The sequence below is a fragment of the Cherax quadricarinatus genome, chromosome 8, assembly GCF_038502225.1.
Source record: "Cherax quadricarinatus isolate ZL_2023a chromosome 8, ASM3850222v1, whole genome shotgun sequence".
Taxonomy (NCBI): domain Eukaryota; kingdom Metazoa; phylum Arthropoda; class Malacostraca; order Decapoda; family Parastacidae; genus Cherax; species Cherax quadricarinatus.
In genome coordinates, this window is record NC_091299.1 from 5,863,669 (window position 1) to 5,882,590 (window position 18,922).

Genomic DNA, 18,922 nt, shown 5'->3' on the forward strand with positions numbered 1-18,922 from the left:
TTCCAGATCTTCGGGCCTTTTATGTGCATAGTGTTCTTGCACAGAGACTGACTCGAGGGATTTTGAAAAGTGCCTTATGCTTTGTATTGTGGCTGTGCATTCTGTTGTAATTGTCAAGTAGTAGTTTTAAGGGAGGGTTTACAGTGGAGTTTAACCCCTTGACTGTCGAAACCCCAAATCCTGAGGTGTCTTCTGGTGTCGGGGAAAAAAAAAAATTCTTAGGAAATGATAGAGAATCTTTTCCCGATGGTAATGACACCAAAAGAACGAAATTTGATGGAAAACTTACGGAATTACGCTCTCGCGAAGTTAGTGACCTCGGCGATATTCACGAATTGGCGATTTCGCCCAATATGAGCCCTATTTTCGGCTAATTCCATTGTTCCAGTCGACCAAACTCATAGCTATTTCTTTAGAACCCCATTTGTTCTATTGACTGAGCACAAGAAACTGCTCATTTACTGATTTCAACTACCCAATAATGTGGTCAGAAATTTGCAATTTGGCCAATTTCACAAAAATTAAAAAAACATGCCAATTTCAAAATGAGGTCCAGAATGAACAATTCAGACATTCCTGGCTCTAAAACAACATTTTCTTTGTTAATCAGTCACATCTCCAGACCCCTCTGAAATTACTCTTGCTTTCTATTTTGAATTTTTATTCAAACAAAAGAGAGAAGATTTGTTATGCAGACTACTGCAATATTGTAATAATTGTATAAATAATGTCAACCCATTCATGACTGCATATTAGAATGGCTAGTTGGACATTTATTGGACAATGACGTCATTTGTTTACTCTTGAACATCGACAAAAATCAAACATTTCCCCTACTTTTAGCTCCATTTCAAGGTTCTTTTCTTAGGAAAACCAATCAATATCACCTCTATTTCTACAATATCTTTTCTATTCTATCAAATGAGATGAAGAAAACGAGAATACAACCATAAATACTATACGAAAATACACCACAAAGTCGGAGTTTTAATCCAAAAAAACAGTCTTTTTTTTTTTTCTCATTATGCACTGCGTGCTGCAAGTTTTTTTTTTAAATGGTGCACACTGACCACACAGACCCATTCTCTCACATGTGGGCCTACCAGCTTTCTCATGCTTGATTTGAAGCCGCTAGAATTTTTTAGTATATATACGTCAAACACGGTGGCTTGTAAGACATATATACATGACCAAAACAGTCAAAGCGTTAATGTTCTGTATATGTAGTAGGCACAATAATAAGAGTGTACCTGGAGTCTACCTGGAGGTTATTCCGGAGATCAATGCTCCCGCGGCCCGGTCCACGACCAGGCCTCCTGGTGGATTAGGGCCTGATCAACCAGGCTGTTACTGCTGGCCGTGGTGTTTTCTCTTAGTGTACCAATGGCACCCCTACTTTTAATTGGGGGGTATTTTGCATGGCCTGCCCAGTCTTACTTTCATAGGGAGTGATTTCTGTGTGCAGATTCGAGACCATTCCTTCCAGGATTTTCCAAGTGTAGATTATGATATATCTCTCTCTCCTACGTTCCAACGAGTACAAGTCAAGTGCTTCCAAGCGTTCCCAGTAGATCAGGTGCTTGATAGAATTTATACGTGTAGTAAAGGTTCTCTGTACACTCTCTAGATCTGCAATTTCACCTGCTTTGAACGGAGATGTTAATGTACAGCAGTATTCCAGCCTAGAGAGGACAAGTGATTTGAAAAGGATCATCACTGGCTTGGCATCTCTCGTTTTGAACACTCATTATCCATCCTATCATTTTCTTTGCACTTGTGATCGTGGCACTGTTGTGAGCCTTGAAAGCGAGATCCTCAGACATTACTACTCCCAGGTCCCTTACATTGTTTTTCCGCTCTATTGTATGGCCAGAGTTTGTAGTATACTCTGTTCTAGTTATTATCTCCTCCAGTTTTCCATAATGGAGTAGCTGGAATTTGTTCTCATTGAACATCATATTGTTTTCCGTTGCCCAGTGGAAAACTTGCTTTATATCTTCTTGGAGGTTAACCATGTCCTCAACAGATGACAGCCTCATGCAGATCCTAGTATTGTCTGCAAAGGATGATACGGTGCTGTGGATTACATCTCTGTCTATGTCTGATATGAGGATGAGGAACAGGATGGGGGCAAGTACTGTGCCTTGTGGAACAGAGCTCTTCACTATGGCAGCCTCTGATTTAACTCTGCTGACCACTACTACTCTTTGCCAGTTACTCCTTTAGCATGTATTTTGTGAGCTATTACACCATGATCGCACTTGTCAAACGCTTTTGCAAAGTCTGTGTATATTACATCTGCATTTTGTTTTTCTTCCAGTGCATCCAAGGCCATATAGTGATACAGTAGTTGTGAGAGGCAGGAGTGACCTGCCCTGAACCCATGTTGCCCTGGATTGTGCAATTTTTGGGAATCCAGGCTAATCGCAATCATGCTTCTTAGCACTCTTTCAAAAATTTTTATGATGTGGGATGTTAGCGCAATTGGTATATAGTTCTTAGCAATGCTTTGCCGCCACCTTTATGGAGTGGGGCTATATCCGTTGTTTTAAGTGACTGTGGAATTTCACCCATGTCTAAGCTCCTTCTCCACAGTATACTCAGGGCATGTGAGGGTTTTTTTGCAGTTCTTAACCCCTTCAGGGTCCAAGGCCCAAATCTGAAGTGGTGCCCCAGTGTCCAAGAATTTAAAAAAAAAAAAAAAATTGTTATTTTTTCTTATGAAATGGTAGAGAATATTTTTGTGAAGGTAATAAAACAAAAAGTACGAAATTTGATGGAAAATTGATGAAATTATGCTCTCGCGAATTTTGATGTGTCAGCGATATTTACGAATCGGCGATTTTGCCAACTTTGACTCCCATTTTAGGCCAATTACATTATTCCAGTCAACCAAATTCTTAGCTATTTCACTAGTATTACTTCTATTCTATTGATTGAGCACAAGAAATTGCCAAGTCAACTGTTTTAATTACAAATTAAAGTGATTGGAAATCGTTAATTTGGCCAATTTAACACAAAGTTCAAAATATTCCAATTTCAAAATAGGGTCCAGAATAAACAATGTAGGTATTCCTGGAACTAAACTAACATTTCCTCTGTTCATTAGTTACGTTTTGAGGCTTTACAAATAAATTCCATTTTGATTTTTTATTCACATAATGAATTTTTATTCACACCAAAAAATATAAGATTTACTATTATGCAATACTGTAATAATTGTATAAATATCATCACCATATTTGTGAATGCATATTAGACCCACCAGCTGGCGTGTATTAGACGTGTGAGGTCGTTTGTTTACTCTTGAATATCGGCAAAAATTTAACATTTCTGCTACTTTGAGCTCAGTTTCAAGCCATTTCCAGTGCTAAACCCAATCAAAATCATCTCTATTTCTGTAATATGTCTTCCATTCTATCAAATGAGACAAATAAATCGCAAATACAACTATAAAAAACACATGAAAAAACACTGCAAAATCACTGTTTTAATCGAAAAATCATTTCAGTTTTTTTTCTCTCATTATACACAGTGTGCTGCAGGATCTGTTTTATGTGGTGCACACATTCCACAGATGTATTCTCTCATATCTAGGCCCAAATGTACCACTCACAGTTTATCAGAGTGAGCTGAGCTCATGACGTAGATCTACGGTTTGGACCCTGAACGTAAAGCCGTAGATCTACGGGATGGACCCTGAAAGGGTTAATGAACACAGTTCCAAGAGTCTGGGCCTGGGGCTGAGTGCATGGGCATGTTGTCAATGGCTTTTTCAAAGTCTATTGGTGTTAGGTAATGTTGGAAATCTGGCATACATTGATGGAATTTGGAGGCTCATTCATGAAGAAATCATTTGGATTGTCGATCCTCAGACTGATTAGTGGCTCACCAAACACAGAGTCGTACTGGGATTTCAGCATTTCACCGATTTCCTTGTCATCTGTGTAAGTCCCATCCTGTCTGAGTAAGGGCCCGATACTAGATGTGGCATTTACCTTGTTTTTGGCATATGAAAAGAAATATTTCAAATTTCTTTCAATTTCACTAATAGCTTTAAGTTCTTCCTGTCTCTCTTGGTTCCTGTAAGAGTCCTTTAACTTAAGTTCGATAGTTTCCACTTCCCTGGTCCGCACTTCCTTCCATGTATCAGATATTCTAGCATTCCTGAGGAGCTCAGTGATTCTTTGTTGTCTTCTGTAGAGGGAGCGTCTTTTTCCCTCCAGTTTACTTCTGTTCTTCTTTCTTAGGGGAATATGCCTAGAACATGCTTCAGCTGCCAGGAAGTTGATCCTTTCAAGGCACCGGTTTGGATCAATGTCATTTATACCTTTGAAGAGTTTCGAGAGTTTATCTACTCTCTGAGCCTGGCTCGTCTGGTGTCTGCCTGGTCAACCAGGCTGTTGCTGCTGGAGGCCCGCTGCCCCACATATCCATCACAGCCTGGTTGATCTGGCACCTGGTGAAGATACTTGTCCAGTTTCCTCTTGAAGGCTTCTACACTTGTTCCAGCAGTGTTTCTGATATCTTCTTGTAAGATGTTGAAAAGTCTGGGACCCCGGATGTTGATACAGTGTTCCCTTATTGTCCCCACCGCACCCCTGCTCCTCACTGGGTTTATTTTACACTTCCTACCATATCTCTCACTCAAGTATGTTATGGCAGTGTGCAGATTTGGGACCAAGCCCTTGAGTACCTTCCAGGTATATGTTATCATGTACCTCTCTCTCCTCAACTCCAATGAGCACATGTTCAAGACATGCAGGCATTCCCAGTAGTTTAGGTGCTTTACTGGCTCAATGTGAGCTGTAAACTATCTCTGTATTTGTTCCAGCTCCGATATTTCTCCTACCTTGAACGGGACTGTCAGTACTGAGCAATATTTTAAGTGAGGGAGCACTAGCGATTTGAAGTGTCACCATCAGCATTACAGTGGTCCCTCGATAATAGTCGGGCTCGATAGTCCTCCTTTTCGGAAATCGTCGCGTTATTTTAGTCCAAACATTGGCTCGCAAATGGTCGGCTGACTCACTAATCGTCGTTCATCCTGGACGCGTACTCACGGCTCTGAGCCACCTAGGCCTCCCTTCCCAGCCAGTGTGCCATTGTTTACCAGTGAGCGATGGTCCCCTCACATGTTCATATGAAATATTTCATAATATTCCATTCATTATAGTGCTTGCAAGTGCTAAATAAGCTATCATGGCTCCAAAGAAAGCTAGTGTCAAGCCTTTGGTAAAGAAGGTGAGAAATATGATTGAACTTAAGAAAAACATCGTTGAACAATATGAAAGTGGCGTACGTGTGGCCGAACTGGCCAGGATGTATAACAAATCCTGTACAACCATATCTTCCATCGTGGCCAAGAAAAAGGAAATCAAGGAAGCTGTTGTTGCAAAGGGGGTAAATATGCTGACAAAAATGAGATCACCAGTACTCGAAGAGGTTGAGAAGTTATTATTGGTGTGGATAAACGAGAAACAATTAGCAGGAGATAGTCTTATGACGTCGATTATTTGTGAAAAGGCTAGGCAGTTGCATGATGATCTGGTAAAGAAATTGCCTGCAATGAGTACTGATATTTGTGAATTTAAGGCCAAAAAAAGGTTGGTTTGAGAGATTTAAGAACCGTAGTGGCATACACAGTGTGATAAGGCATGGTGAGGCTGCCAGTTCGGACAAAATTGCAGCTACAAAATTCGTAAGTGAATTCAAGGAGTACATAGAGGCTGAAGGACTGAAACCTGAATAAGTGTTCAATTGTGACAAAACAGGCCTCTTTTGGAAGAAAATGCCAAAGAGGACCTACATTACTCAGGAGGAAAAGGGACTGCCAGGACACACGCCTATGAAAGACAGGCTGACGCTCATGTTCTGTGCTGATGCTAGTGGGGATTTCAAAGTGAAGCCGTTACTAGTGTACCATTCTGAAAATATCAGTGTGTTAAAAAAAAACAATGTTATGAAGAGTAAACTGTGTGTGTTTTAGAGATCTAATAATAAGGCATGGGTCACAAGGGAAATTTTCGTCGAGTGGTTCAATGAAGTGTTTGGCCCCAGTGTGAAGAATTACCTCCTGGAAAAAAAATTGGATCTCAAGTGCCTCCTAGTAATGGACAGTGCACCTGCTCATCCTCCAAACTTGGATGACCTAATTCTGAAGGAGTTTGGGTACATCACAGTAATGTTCATGCCCCCGAACACCACTCCTCTCCTCCAGCCCATGGACCAGCAGGTCATTTCAAACTTTAAAAAAAAACTACATGAAAGCAATGTTTCAAAGGTGCTTTAATGTGACCTCAGACACTCGCTTGACCCTGAGAGAGTTTTGGAAAGAACACTTCAGTATCCTCAATTGCATAAGCCTTATAGGTAAGTCTTGGGAGGGAGTGACTACCAGGACTTTGAACTCTGCTTGGAGAAAATTGTGGCCAGATTGTGTCCATAAGAAGGATTTTGAAGGGTTTGTGGCTAACCCTGATGAGCCTATGTCAGTTGTGAACTCTATTGTGGCATTGGGGAGTTCCATGGGGTTGGATGTGAGTTTGGAGGATGTGGAAGAGTTGGTGGAGGACCACAACCAAGAGCTAACCACTGAGGAGCTGCAAGAGCTTCAGCAGGAACAGCAACAGATCGCAGCTCAGAATCTTGCTGCAGAGGAGGAGGAGGAAAAGAGATGGAAGAAGGTGCCTTCTTCAGAAATTAAGGAGATTTTTGAAATGTGGGGTAGGATGGAAAGATTTATGGAGAAATATCACCCTGAGAAGGATGTTGCAAGCCATATCAGCAACTTGTACAGTGACAGAGTCTTGGCCCATTTTAGGGAAGTTTTAAAGAGATGCCAGAAACAGAGCTCTCTGAACACTTTTTGTGAGACAGGACTCCAGTGACTCTCAAGCTGGTCCTTAGGAAACAGAGAAGAGAAGTAACCCCAGAAAAGGACTTGGTACCTAAAGTGTTGATGGAAGGGGATTCCCCTTCCAAACAGTAACTAATCCAATCTCTCTCCTCCTCCAGTCTTCCATACACTAAGAAGAATCGCCAATAAAGGTAAGTGTTATGCTGTTAATGTTTCATTCATCATGTCCCATTGTATTGTTTATATACTACATCTATATTCCATGTAAAAAAATTTTTGTTTTAATACTTCTGGGTGTCAGGAACGGATTGATTGTATTTACATTATTTCTAATGGTGAAAATTGATTCGAAAATCCAGGAACGGATTAATGACGATAAACGAGGGACCACGGCATCTCCCTTGTTTTGAAAGTTCTCAATACCCACCCAGTCCTCTTCCTGGCTGTCGCGATCTTCGTCTTGTTATGGTCTTTAAAGGAAAGATCCGCTGACATGATTATTCCTAGGTCTTTTACGTGTTCCTTACGTTCTATTTGGTGACCCTCTTGAGTTTTGTATATAGTGCTCCTTTTGAGTTCTTCATTCTTTCCATACCTAAGCAGCTGGAACTTATCACCAATGAACGTCATGTTGTTCTCCATTGCCCAACATGTTTCATTTAAGACATGGTTTACCTGGTCACAGTTGATGTTCTTGTTGTTGAAATTGTATTTTGTAAAGACACCTTCACAGTTACATGAATTTTGCTGATCAGGACCCCTGTGCATGTAAGTCTGGTCTTCAATTAGATTGGGATCAGAATTAGTTGTTTTTGATATTTTTATGTCTCTTACCAGGTCCTCATTATTTGTGAAGATAAGGTCAAGTGTGTTTTCTAGTCTTGTTGGCTCCTCTATCTGCTGGCTTAAGGTGTGTTTATCGCAGACTTAGTAGCTCGTGTGTGACCTTTCATCTGCGTTACCTCAAGAGATTGTTTTTGCTATAACATTATTCGCTACTTTCTTCCATTTTGTATGCCTTAGGTTGAAATCACCAAGCAGTAAGAAGTTTGGGGATGGAGCTGGAAGGCTTTCCAAAGAGTAATCAATTTTCAGTAGCTGTTCCTTGAACTGTTGGGAGGTTGCATCTGGTGGTTTATATACAACCACGATGACTAGGTTTTGGCTCTCGATCTTTATTGACAGAACTTCAACTACATCATTTGTGGTGTTCAGCAACTCCGTGCAGATAAGCGACTCTTGACATACAAGGCAACCCCCCCCTTGTTGCCTGTTCTTTCTGTCACATCTAAAAAGGTTGTATCCACTTATCCATATTTCACTGTCAAAGTGATCTAATGCACATTGCATTAGACTCCTCTAGAAGTCTACTGATAAAAGGTATTTTGTTGTTGGTGGATGGCTTAAGGCCCTGTATATTAGCAAATATAAACGGGGTTGTATTCAGTGTTTGTTGGGGGGATTTTGTTATTGGCATCAGTAGTGGTAGTTCTGGAGGGTCATGGGTGGCCACTGGCTGTGCTTCCAATCCAACAAGGCTCCAAGGTGATGGACTATTTTTGTTATTTCCTTCCATTTTCTTTTTCCGTTTCCTGCCACTAAAAAATCACCTGGACTTGGGTTGTTGTAGCTACTACTATTTGTCTTGTGGGGTCTGTGCCTCCTGGTCCCTTTTAGATGGTATACAGGGCAGCTGATGTTGTAACACTGCTTTTGGAGGACTAAGGAGTGACACATTTTTGGGTGAACGAAAGTACAGGAAGAATAATGACACACCCCTTTAGACAGGTCACTACATTTTTTGGGATGCTCAAAGTTGCATGTCCCATTTTTTTTTCCTGATATTCCATGCTTACAGATGCCCCAAACATAGTATTTGCACAATTTCACTTTTGGTTGGATAGAATTTTGGGGAGGTGTGTTGTCAATTTCTGCAGGCTCTGGGACTGCACTATTATCCTCAGTATTCAAGCCAGGGCCAACCCATCCTGGATTCCATCTACTTTCCTCAGTAGAAGAAGGAGATTCCTCCCCTACATCTGTAATGTAGGCTATGGTCTTGTGAAATGATGGTTGTATATTTAAGGTTTTAGTGGTGACTGTGGTAGGGTCCCTAGTAGTCTGGACTGGCAGTAAGGCTGGAGGCTGAGACTGAGTCAGAATAGGGGCTGGGGGCTGAGTCTGGGCCAGCACCAGCACTGTGGGCATTAGTGCTATGACTGGGGGATGGGTCTGGGTTAGCACTATGTGAGGGAGTTGGGTTAACTGATGTTTTGGTTTCCTGTCTTTTTTTCAGTGGGCGACTAGTTAGTTTCGAGTCATTTGTTGTGGTATGGGCGTTCTGCATTTTTTGGTTCACTCTTATCTCTTTCTCCCATGTTTTATATATTTTTTGGTAGACTGTCCAAGATGTCATCTTTGTTTTCTTGATTATTTTTATCATTTATTACTCTCCTTAGTACCTTTCTGATACCTGCCCAAAGTTCTATATCTTTATTTCACAACCAGAAACACCTTGCTAGTTCGAGGTCATTTTCTGAGGCTGTGTTTAGTCTAGTACAAGAGAGATGATGTTTGGAAAAGCAATGGTTGCATGTGATTCTGAATTTCCTTCCAAGGCTTTTTTTACATGTCCCACAGGTATGCTGTACTGACATCCTGCCTGTATCCTACTACACTCTGTATGCCACAGAAGAAAACTGATTTCCACTTTACCTTTCTCTTACTGGTGACAGTAATATGCAAGATGTATTTATAAAACCCAAGTTTGTGGCATGTGGGTAGTGGATGGGTAGGTGGATGGGTAGGTAAATATGGTAGGCCTGAGTGGGTGCCTGGCAGCACTGCCAGACATATGATTGTAGCACACCACTCAGGGTATGTGGCACTTGTCATGTACTTCTGTGGCACTTCTGTCACATTTTAGTTTAAACCATTTCCATTATGTTAATCACTATCCTTGTGTTGTTCCGCTGACAATTTAGGTTCACTAGGCATCGTTCCATTATGTTAATCACTATCCTTGTGTTGTTCCGCTGACAATTTAGGTTCACTAGGTCTTGTATGTCTTGTATATTTAGAAAGTTGAGTCTTTTGATAAGTGGTGGGGTGTGCTGTGTAGCACAGGAGCTGGTTATCACCTGCACAGCAGCTTTTTGTTGGATTATTAAGGGTCTAAGGTGGTTGGTTGAGGCTGAGCCCCAGGCACAAATACCATAGGTGAGGTAAGGATATATTAGAGTGGTACAGAGTAAGGAGAGTCGTTTGTGGTACATAGCATCGTATCTTGGAAAGGATTCCTACTGATTTGGAAATTTTCTTGGCTATGTGATGGGTATGGGACTGAAATTTAAGATTACAGTCCAGGAGAAGACCTAGAAATTTGCCCTCCATGTCTCTTGATATAGGGGAACCATTTAACAGTATGTTGAGTTGGATATTTGAGGCTCTGTTGCCAAACAGCATAAAGTATGTTTTGTCTATGTTGAGAGTGAGTTTGCTGGTTATCATCCAAGCATATATCTTTAGCAGTCCATTGTTTACAGTGTTTCCAAGCACAGCTGGGTCTGAATGGGAAGAGACATATGTGTGATGAATGGTTGAAAAACCGACAAGTTGAAGGTTGAGACACTTATGCAGCATATGGGAATCTTTACCACATTTCATGTGGTAAAAATTTTTTTTTTCATACTTTTGGGTGTCTTGCACGGATTAATTTGATTTCCATTATTTCTTATGGGGAAAATTCATTCGCATACCGATTATTTCGCATACCAATGACCCCTCTTGCACGGATTAAAATCGGTATGCGGGGGTCCACTGTATATTTATAGGTGGGGTTGTAAAAGAAGTAAATGCTAGGGTGTTCGGGAGAGGGGTGGGATTAAATTATGGGGAATCAAATACAAAATGGGAATTGACAGTTACTTTTTACTGATGATACTGTATTTATGGGAGATTATAAAGAAAAACTGTAAAGGTTAGTGGACGAGTTTGGGAGTGTGTGTAAAGGTAGAAAGTTGAAAGTGAACATAGAAAAGAGTAAGGTGATGAGGGTATCAAATGATTTAGATACAGAAAAAATTGGATATCAAATTGGAGAGTAGTAGTATGGAAGAAGTGAATGTTTTCAGATATTTGGGAGTTAACGTGTCAGCGGATGGATTTATGAAGGATGAGGTTAATCATAGAATTGATGAAAGAAAAAAGGCGAGTGGTGTGTGAGGTATACGTGGAGACAAAAAAACATTATTTATAGAGGCAAAGAAGGGAATGTATGAAAGTATAGTAGTACCAAAATTCTTATATGGGTAAGAAGCTTGGGTTGTAAATGCTGCAGCAAGGAGGTAGTTGGAGGCAGTGGAGATGTCCTGTCTAAGGGCAATGTGTGGTGTAAATATTATGCAGAAAATTCAGAGTGTGGAAATTAGGAGACGGTGAGGAGTTAATAAAAGTATTAGTCAGAGGGCTGAAGAGGGATTGTTGAGGTGGTTTGGTCACTTAGAGAGAATGGATCAAAGTAGAATGACTTGGAGAGCATATAAATCTGTAGGGGAAGGAAGGCGGGGTAGGGGTCGTCCTCGATAAGGTTGGAGGGAGGGGGTAAAGGAGGTTTCGTAGGCGAGGGGCTTGGACTTCCAGCAAGTGTGCGCGAGCGTGTTCAATAGGAGTGAATGGAGATGAATGGTATTTGGGACCTGACGATCTGTTGGAGTGTGAGCAGGGTAATATTTAGTGAAGGGATTCGGGGAAACCGGTTATTTTTATATAGCTGGACTTGAGTCCTGGAAATGGGAAGTACAATGCCTGCACTCTAAAGGAGGGGTTTCGACTCACGCTGCTTTAGTATCACACATATCGTAGAATCACTGAAGGCAGCACATTCTCTCCTCTCTCTTCCTCCCCCACTTTGGTACTCTGCTATGAGTTCTTTCTTGAATTCTATAGTCTTTCTCACCTTTACCAAAGGGCTAGCACTAGTACAATATTTTACGATGTTTTCATGTGTTTTATGATTGTTCATAGTTCAACACGTTAAGGAAGCAGTATTGTTAGGCTAAGTAAATGCTATTATTATATTTCCCTACAATATATTTGCGCACCAAACATTTGTGATTTTTCAACATTCGCGAGGTTCTTGATCCCCTAACCCTCACGAATGTGGAGGGAGACCTGTATAGTGACACCAAGCTACTAGGAGTTTCATATACTCCAGCACTTCTAAAAATATTGCTTGGACCTATAAGTAATATGTATACATTTCCGGACAATAGTATGTGACTGAGGCAGGTGAACATGTTCACCTGTCAGTATGTTAGTAGCTGTTTGATTATTACATTCACACCTAATATTTGTGTCTGAGCAAAGATTGGCTATGAACTCACAAGAACTACTATGACCTGTAATTATCCGAACATAAAAATTACATAAATTAAAAAAAATGAGAGAGAAAAAAAAAAAAGAATATTAGCAACATACTGCTAATAACTAACCTTCAGTTTGACAACTTCCTGTTGATCTGCACCAAGAAGGTGGATATACTTTGGCTCTTGTAATACCTCTGATGACTCAAGAGAAGAACTACCTTTCCAGGTGTACAAGCTTTCACCCTCAGTTTTTGGAGATGATGTTCTTTGAGGGCAGAATTGGACTGGCAGCTGACAACCTCTTACCACTCCTACATTAGAAGACATGGAGCTTTTCACTATTGAAGGTTTGGTATTAGTTTTCAATTCATTATATTTTAGTGTATTTTCACTTCCATGATTTTCCTCATAATAGTCATGCTTACTGCTACTGTGGCCTGACATCTGAAGGTTTTGAAGTATCTGAGACTTCAAGCAAGACTTCTCTGCACTCAGACTATGGGAAAGAGATTTTGAATTTTTGGTTTTACGTGGTTCATGTAGCTCTATGAGTTGTTGAACAATTAGTGCTCTGAGTTGCTTATCTAAATGAGCAAATCCCAGCTGCTGACCTCCATTACTAGCATTGTTTTCAACACAATATTTCCATCTTACATTTTGATCCATATGTAATGGTTTCCTAATAAAGTTTGCTAAAGTCTTTATTCCACCATGAAGAGGGGATTCAACATCATTACTTGCTAAACAATTACTGTATGACTGTATTTTATTTTTCATCCCTTTACAGAATGATTCCAAATTTGAACTTGATTGCCTATGGCAAGGATTGACATCAAATTCTAAACAGTGTGAGTGACCACTTTTACTCTCTCCAAATTCATTATGTGCACTGCATTGCAATGCAATACAACTTGAAGCATCTGTATTTTTAAACACTTCAGTGACATTTGCACGTGGTGTGATATCTACACGAGCTTTTTTCTGTATCCTCCGAAATCCTTGAGAAGCTGAACTATTGTTTAGATCTGGAATTATTTGTTTTGCATTTTCCTTTTGATTTTCAAGTGGGTTTAGCTGCACACATTCAACTTTTGAAAATTTTGTAATCTGTGAGGGACTAACATTCTCTTTATCATTAAACTTTGGAGAATTATGTACATTTATTGACTTTATACAAGATGCATCATCACTTACTCTAGTCTTTTGCACTTTTGATATTGAAGGAACACTAGAATTGTCTGAATTTACTAGTACACAATTTAAATTACTTATTTTAAATTTATCCTCATTTTTAAATTTATTATGACATCTGAATTTGCTATCATACAATTTATCTGCACAAGAGGGTTTTTCTTTATCAAGAGATCCCTCTGAAAGACACTGTAAATTGCTAGGTGAAAACATACAAGTTCCTGGCTTCTGGGAATGTCCTGGAGGGTGGCACACTGTAAGTGGTCCTGGTATTGATTTATCTGGAGGAAGAGTTGACTTTTCAACTAAACTGAGCTTGCTACCATCAGCAAGCAATTCATTTGTGACTACTGCCACAGACATAGATGACAAGGGTAGCTTAACAGCCAGGGACTGCTCAGAGTTACACATTGACACTTTCTTGCTCATATCCGAAGAGGTCACTATATCATTGGAGGATAATTTGGCAGTTTTTGAAGCATTAATAGTACTTTCATCAACTATCATTGTTTCATTACACACATCAAGTAAGCTTTGCTTCTCTACATTTGAGGAAGACAAATTAAGTGAAAGCATATCAACTTCAGTTCCCATAATTTCAGGTTTAGCTTTTTGCTGTTGGGAACTTTCATTATTTGGATATTCTAGATTAGATGGCTTTAGATTAAGGCAACAAAGATCAACTGGATGATCTACAATTGCTTTTAGATCTTTGTCTATCAGAATTTGTACTGTGCCTGGTATACAGTCGTCAGAAACAGCAAGGCTGTCTTTTAAACTGTATAATGCAACCTTTCCATTTGCTTCCAATTTTAGTTTTTCTTTATTATCTTGAGTAACACAGCTTGATCCTTTCTCCAAACCATCTAGCACACTGTCAGCAGTGATACATTCAAACTCAGGTAAAGGTGATTTTATTTCTTTTTCTTTACATATTCTCTGATGTCTCTTATCACCAATATGTGCAGACTTCAATTCAAGTTTTTTTATCTGTAGTGGGCAAGAGGGTTGGGGAGGATTTATATTTTGGTGAGGCTTTCTCACTTCCTCTACTCTGTCTCTCTCATTACCTGAAAAAATAAAATTTTGTGTATCTTTCATTTCTTTAATATCAGTATTATTATTTACTCGAACTTCCATTCTGGGACTATGAAAGCCATCATTTGTATTTTCTGTTTTTTTAAGTCCTAAACTTGCATCTATTGGATTCACTGAATTAAATGTATTTTCTTGTGAATCACATATCTTAGAAATGGTGACTGTGTCTGACTGTTTTATATCTCTGTCACTTAATTTTACTTTCTTTCTTGGGGCACAAAATTCCTCTGCTGCTTTGTCATCAATCTTTCTCTTAAATTCTGAAGTTTCAAGTAAATGCTGATAATTACTCAATCCTGTTTTACTACATACATTATCTTTACTCGCATTGTAGGATGTGCTAAATTCTTTTCCAGTATGACTCAAACTGAATGACTTAGACAGCTTGCTAGTTTTCTCATTAATATTGGTCTCTTCTAGTTCTCCCTCTCTTACAGGAAGAAGCACTAGAGATTTGGAGATTTCTTCTGATTCAATCAAACTCTTGTCTTCTTCAATTAGCTCTGAGTTCTTACAAATCTTTTCATCTTTCAAACAACCAGTCTCCTTATTCTCTTTACATGTTCCACCTTCCACCAGTTTCTCTCTATTTAAAGGTTTCCTTTTCTTAATTTTGCACCCCCTCATTAATGGATTTTTTTTTGTAAAATTTTTAATAGTCCACTTGAATGATTTCTTCGTATCTTTTGACTTGTCTTTCAACAAGTCACTGGAGGGTAAATGATGCTTTGGGAATGTACTTAACACCTTGGAATTTTTCACATCTTTCCTATTAGGCTTCCTTGTTTCAGATGACATCACAAGGCCAGGGATGACATCTTTTAATTTATTTGATTCTTTACTGCTACACTGTGAAGAGGTTCTTTTCAAGCTATTTTCAAGTTCCTTCTTTTTCAGCATACTAGGCTTAATAATGTCTGGCTTGCATATGTCTTTTGAACAAAACACTTCATGTAACTTTTCTGTATCCAAGATACTGATCTTATGAAGTTTGCTAGGTTGATTCCCTTTCCTTCCTTTCAACGATTTCCCACATTCTGTAACTGTTTCTCCCAAAGCCTTCTTATCCCCTTTATCCAACTCCGTGGCCTTGTTTACAGATGAATTTACTATCTTGCCACTTTCTGAAGATTCAAGAATCTCTTCAGTCTTTAAAGAGCACAAACATTTTGCCTCCGAACATTTAATACATTGAACAAATTCAGCCATATTTAGGTCAGATTGTTTCCCCAGTTTACCTTTAGTGTACTCATTTTTAGATATTTTATCATTTGTCCTTTTATTTTCCTCTGGTAACTTCACCAAGTTCTTACGAGTTTCCTTGCACTTTTCTTGCACACCCATTTTCATGGTTTCATTTTTCTTACTTTTCAAAGAACCTAGAGGTTTTTTCCATTGATTATCACCAGTGTTGAGGCTCGTCTTGCATCTCGCCTTCTTATGAAGATCAGAGAGAGAGCTGAAAACATTTGCCTGAAAAATTTAATTAATATGTTAGCCATAAAAATAGTTTATGTGAAAAGAAGGAAATAAGTTTCATAGTAGTAGTGGTAATTACAGAGTAATTTGACAACATACTTTAGATCAGTTGGTGCTTAAACCAATGAAAAAATACATAATACAATACGAGAGATAAAATTAAAAAAAAAAAAAAAAAGTAATGAACATAAGCAGAACACATTTATTTCCATGAAAAGTTAAAATAACCAGGTTAAATTTTTTTTTTAATGTAACATGCTCTTTTAAGTGCAAAACCTAAGAGGGTTAGACCAGGAGATGCAGTGAAAAATGAATTCGAAATTCAGAATTGTCATTATAAATGCATTCAAACCACCCCATATAAATTCCCAGTACAGGTCTACCAGAAGCATAATAAAGATATCAAATTAATGAAACTGATATTATAGAGGTATGGAAGGTTGGAGCGCAGGGAGGGATAATATATAAAAAAAAAAAAAAAAAAAAAGCGACCTCTACCATTATAGAAAATGTTACGTGCATGAAGGGTAACTATAGAAGATCATTCTTATCCTATGCAGACTGAAAAAAGTGCGATTAAAAAAAAAAAAAAAAAAAAAAAAAATCAGCTATGCAGGCATTTCCTGGAATATCTCAGTCAGTCAGTCATTGACCTATTTTATGTTGTATTACCGTTAATAATAAACAAATTGAAAGGAATTTCCCAGCAAACATAAAATTGAATGTTTTAATTTTGGGTAGTGACATTTTTGAAGTGTCAGTAAGGGGTGATTCCTTGATTAGCAACTAATTCGTTTATTGACGGGATCTTTGGCCCCTAACTCCGTCGTTAAGTGAGAAGAGGCTGTAGAGAGTTTGCACTGAAGGAGGGGGTGGGGATATTGCAATTTGAAGAATATAAAATGTAACATCGGCATACCTCTAGCATCACAATGATGGAGTGAATGGTGAATTTTTTTTTTTTTTTCAGGTTGCCCTACCTCTGAGGGAGAAAAAAAAATGCAGCATGAATAATTTATGTAATCAGTTATTCAGATGGGAAATGCATTTGTTTTTTCCCAGTTTTCTGACAGTTGTCCTACTAGACAGATTGATTGGAGACATTTGCTATTAGGTCACACACTGATTCTGCACCATCTCTCAGCACCCATTAAGATATGATATCTGGCATCAGATTTTATGAAGCAATGTAATAAGTTAGCAAAATGAGATAAAATTAGCACAGTAAATATTTATCATTACATATTAATTAATTTCAAATTTTTTTTGACTTTTTAAAGATATTGGGAGACAATATTTTTTTGTTCTATCATGAAGCTTCCAAAATTTGCCATTTGGGCATGCATGCACTCAGATTCCTGAGGTAATTAATGGATAACTGGTTGACCTAAATATCTTTCATCTCCTGCTGAAGGTATAACATAAAATGTGGCAAGCTTCCATCTTCATGATATTCCAGACATTCTCAATAGGAATGAGGTCTACACTATACCCTGGCCACTGTAAAACCTCAATATTTTTCTCAGCAAGCCACTTGATTACTTTTTTGGTCTTCTGACATGGGGATGCTATAATGCATAAAGGTGGTGAAGCCTCCATTATAAACAGTATAAAGTGGTCCAGATTCATATTGCATATTTGATGCTATACTTCACCTGAATGTCTTCTGGGGGTATCTGCTAACTCTGAAATAATAATAGAGACTGCAGTATGTATCACCTCTCAGTGCACCTGCATATGGAAGTGGGATAAGTTGTCCTACTGGATTGCTCTTCCCCAAAGTACCCAGGATTTGGAGCTGTATTAAGTGATGTGTAATTTTGTGCCAAAAGGATAAATATGAATTATTCCAAGATGAAGAGCAAGAAAAAACCTGTATACTGGCTTGGAGACAAGAAAAAATCAGCACACAAAATTTGTCACCATATTGGATGAGTAAAATGCAGCATATTGGTGTTACTTGATGTTCCCCATGGCCTCTCATCAATGTTCCCGCTACAAAACCTCATACTGGATGACCAAGGAGGACATCTAAAAACAGATAACATTCTATGCAGAGAACCTCATGGACATCCCCATATGACTGCATCACAGCTCAAAGAAATAGATCCTGAATGCCACAATTCATTGCATCCATCACCTACAGACCTACCTCTGCCTTTCAAGTCGTCATGCTGCAAGGAAAGCCCTACTCACACCCCATATGAAGTAGTGCCTGCAGTCTGCCAGGAAATATGCACACTGGGGTGTTGACGACTGGAAAGTCTTGTGGTAAGATGAATCCATCTTTCAGTCCATTCAAGGTCATCAAAGCAGGGTGAGGCACCCCTCCTCCATCAGCAGGTATGACCATGCACGCACAGTGAGCATCGTAAAGCACCCACAATCCGTCATGGTTTGGGGTTACTTTAGTGGTTTACTTTGTTATGGGGGTTTGTACTTCCTTCCCCAAAATGTTACAGTAATGCCAACCACTATATCACTCTTCTCAAGGACCACCTGCTGAATATTTAAAAATTCACAACTGCCCCACCTTCATGAATGATAGCACCCCCTGTCAAGGCCAAAAATAAGTAACCAAGTGGCTTGCTGAGAAAATTATTGTTTTTTACAGAGGCCAGGGAATAGTTCAGGCCTCATTCCTATTGAGAATGTCTGGAATATCATGAAAAAGATGGAATCTTGCCACATTTCATCCATGTCATACCTGTAACAGCAGATCAAGGACACTTGGGTCAACCAGTTATCCATTAATTACTTCAGAAACCTGAGGGCCTTCAAGAATCTGTAGCCTTGATAACCATTTGAAACCCAAATGGCTTCAAATGGTTATCAAGGCCACAGGGAAAAAATATAAATGCACTTAAGTATGAAGTATTAGAGGTTTTGTTCTGTATTGTTTATATTGCTGCCTTTTAACAGTTTTTAT

General features: G+C 39.0%; 1 protein-coding gene across 8 annotated transcripts in view; it reads right to left on the reverse strand.

Annotated features, from left to right (window-relative positions):
• Positions 1-18,922, reverse strand: part of LOC128685331 (uro-adherence factor A) — a 125,169-nt gene that overhangs the window by 54,627 nt on the left and 51,620 nt on the right. For all 8 annotated transcript variants that reach the window (XM_070082801.1, XM_070082798.1, XM_070082802.1 and 5 more), the window contains one exon: positions 12,352-15,987. In XM_070082801.1, coding sequence (XP_069938902.1) covers positions 12,352-15,987 — 3,636 coding nt within the window. The remainder of the gene's footprint in view (positions 1-12,351; positions 15,988-18,922) is intronic.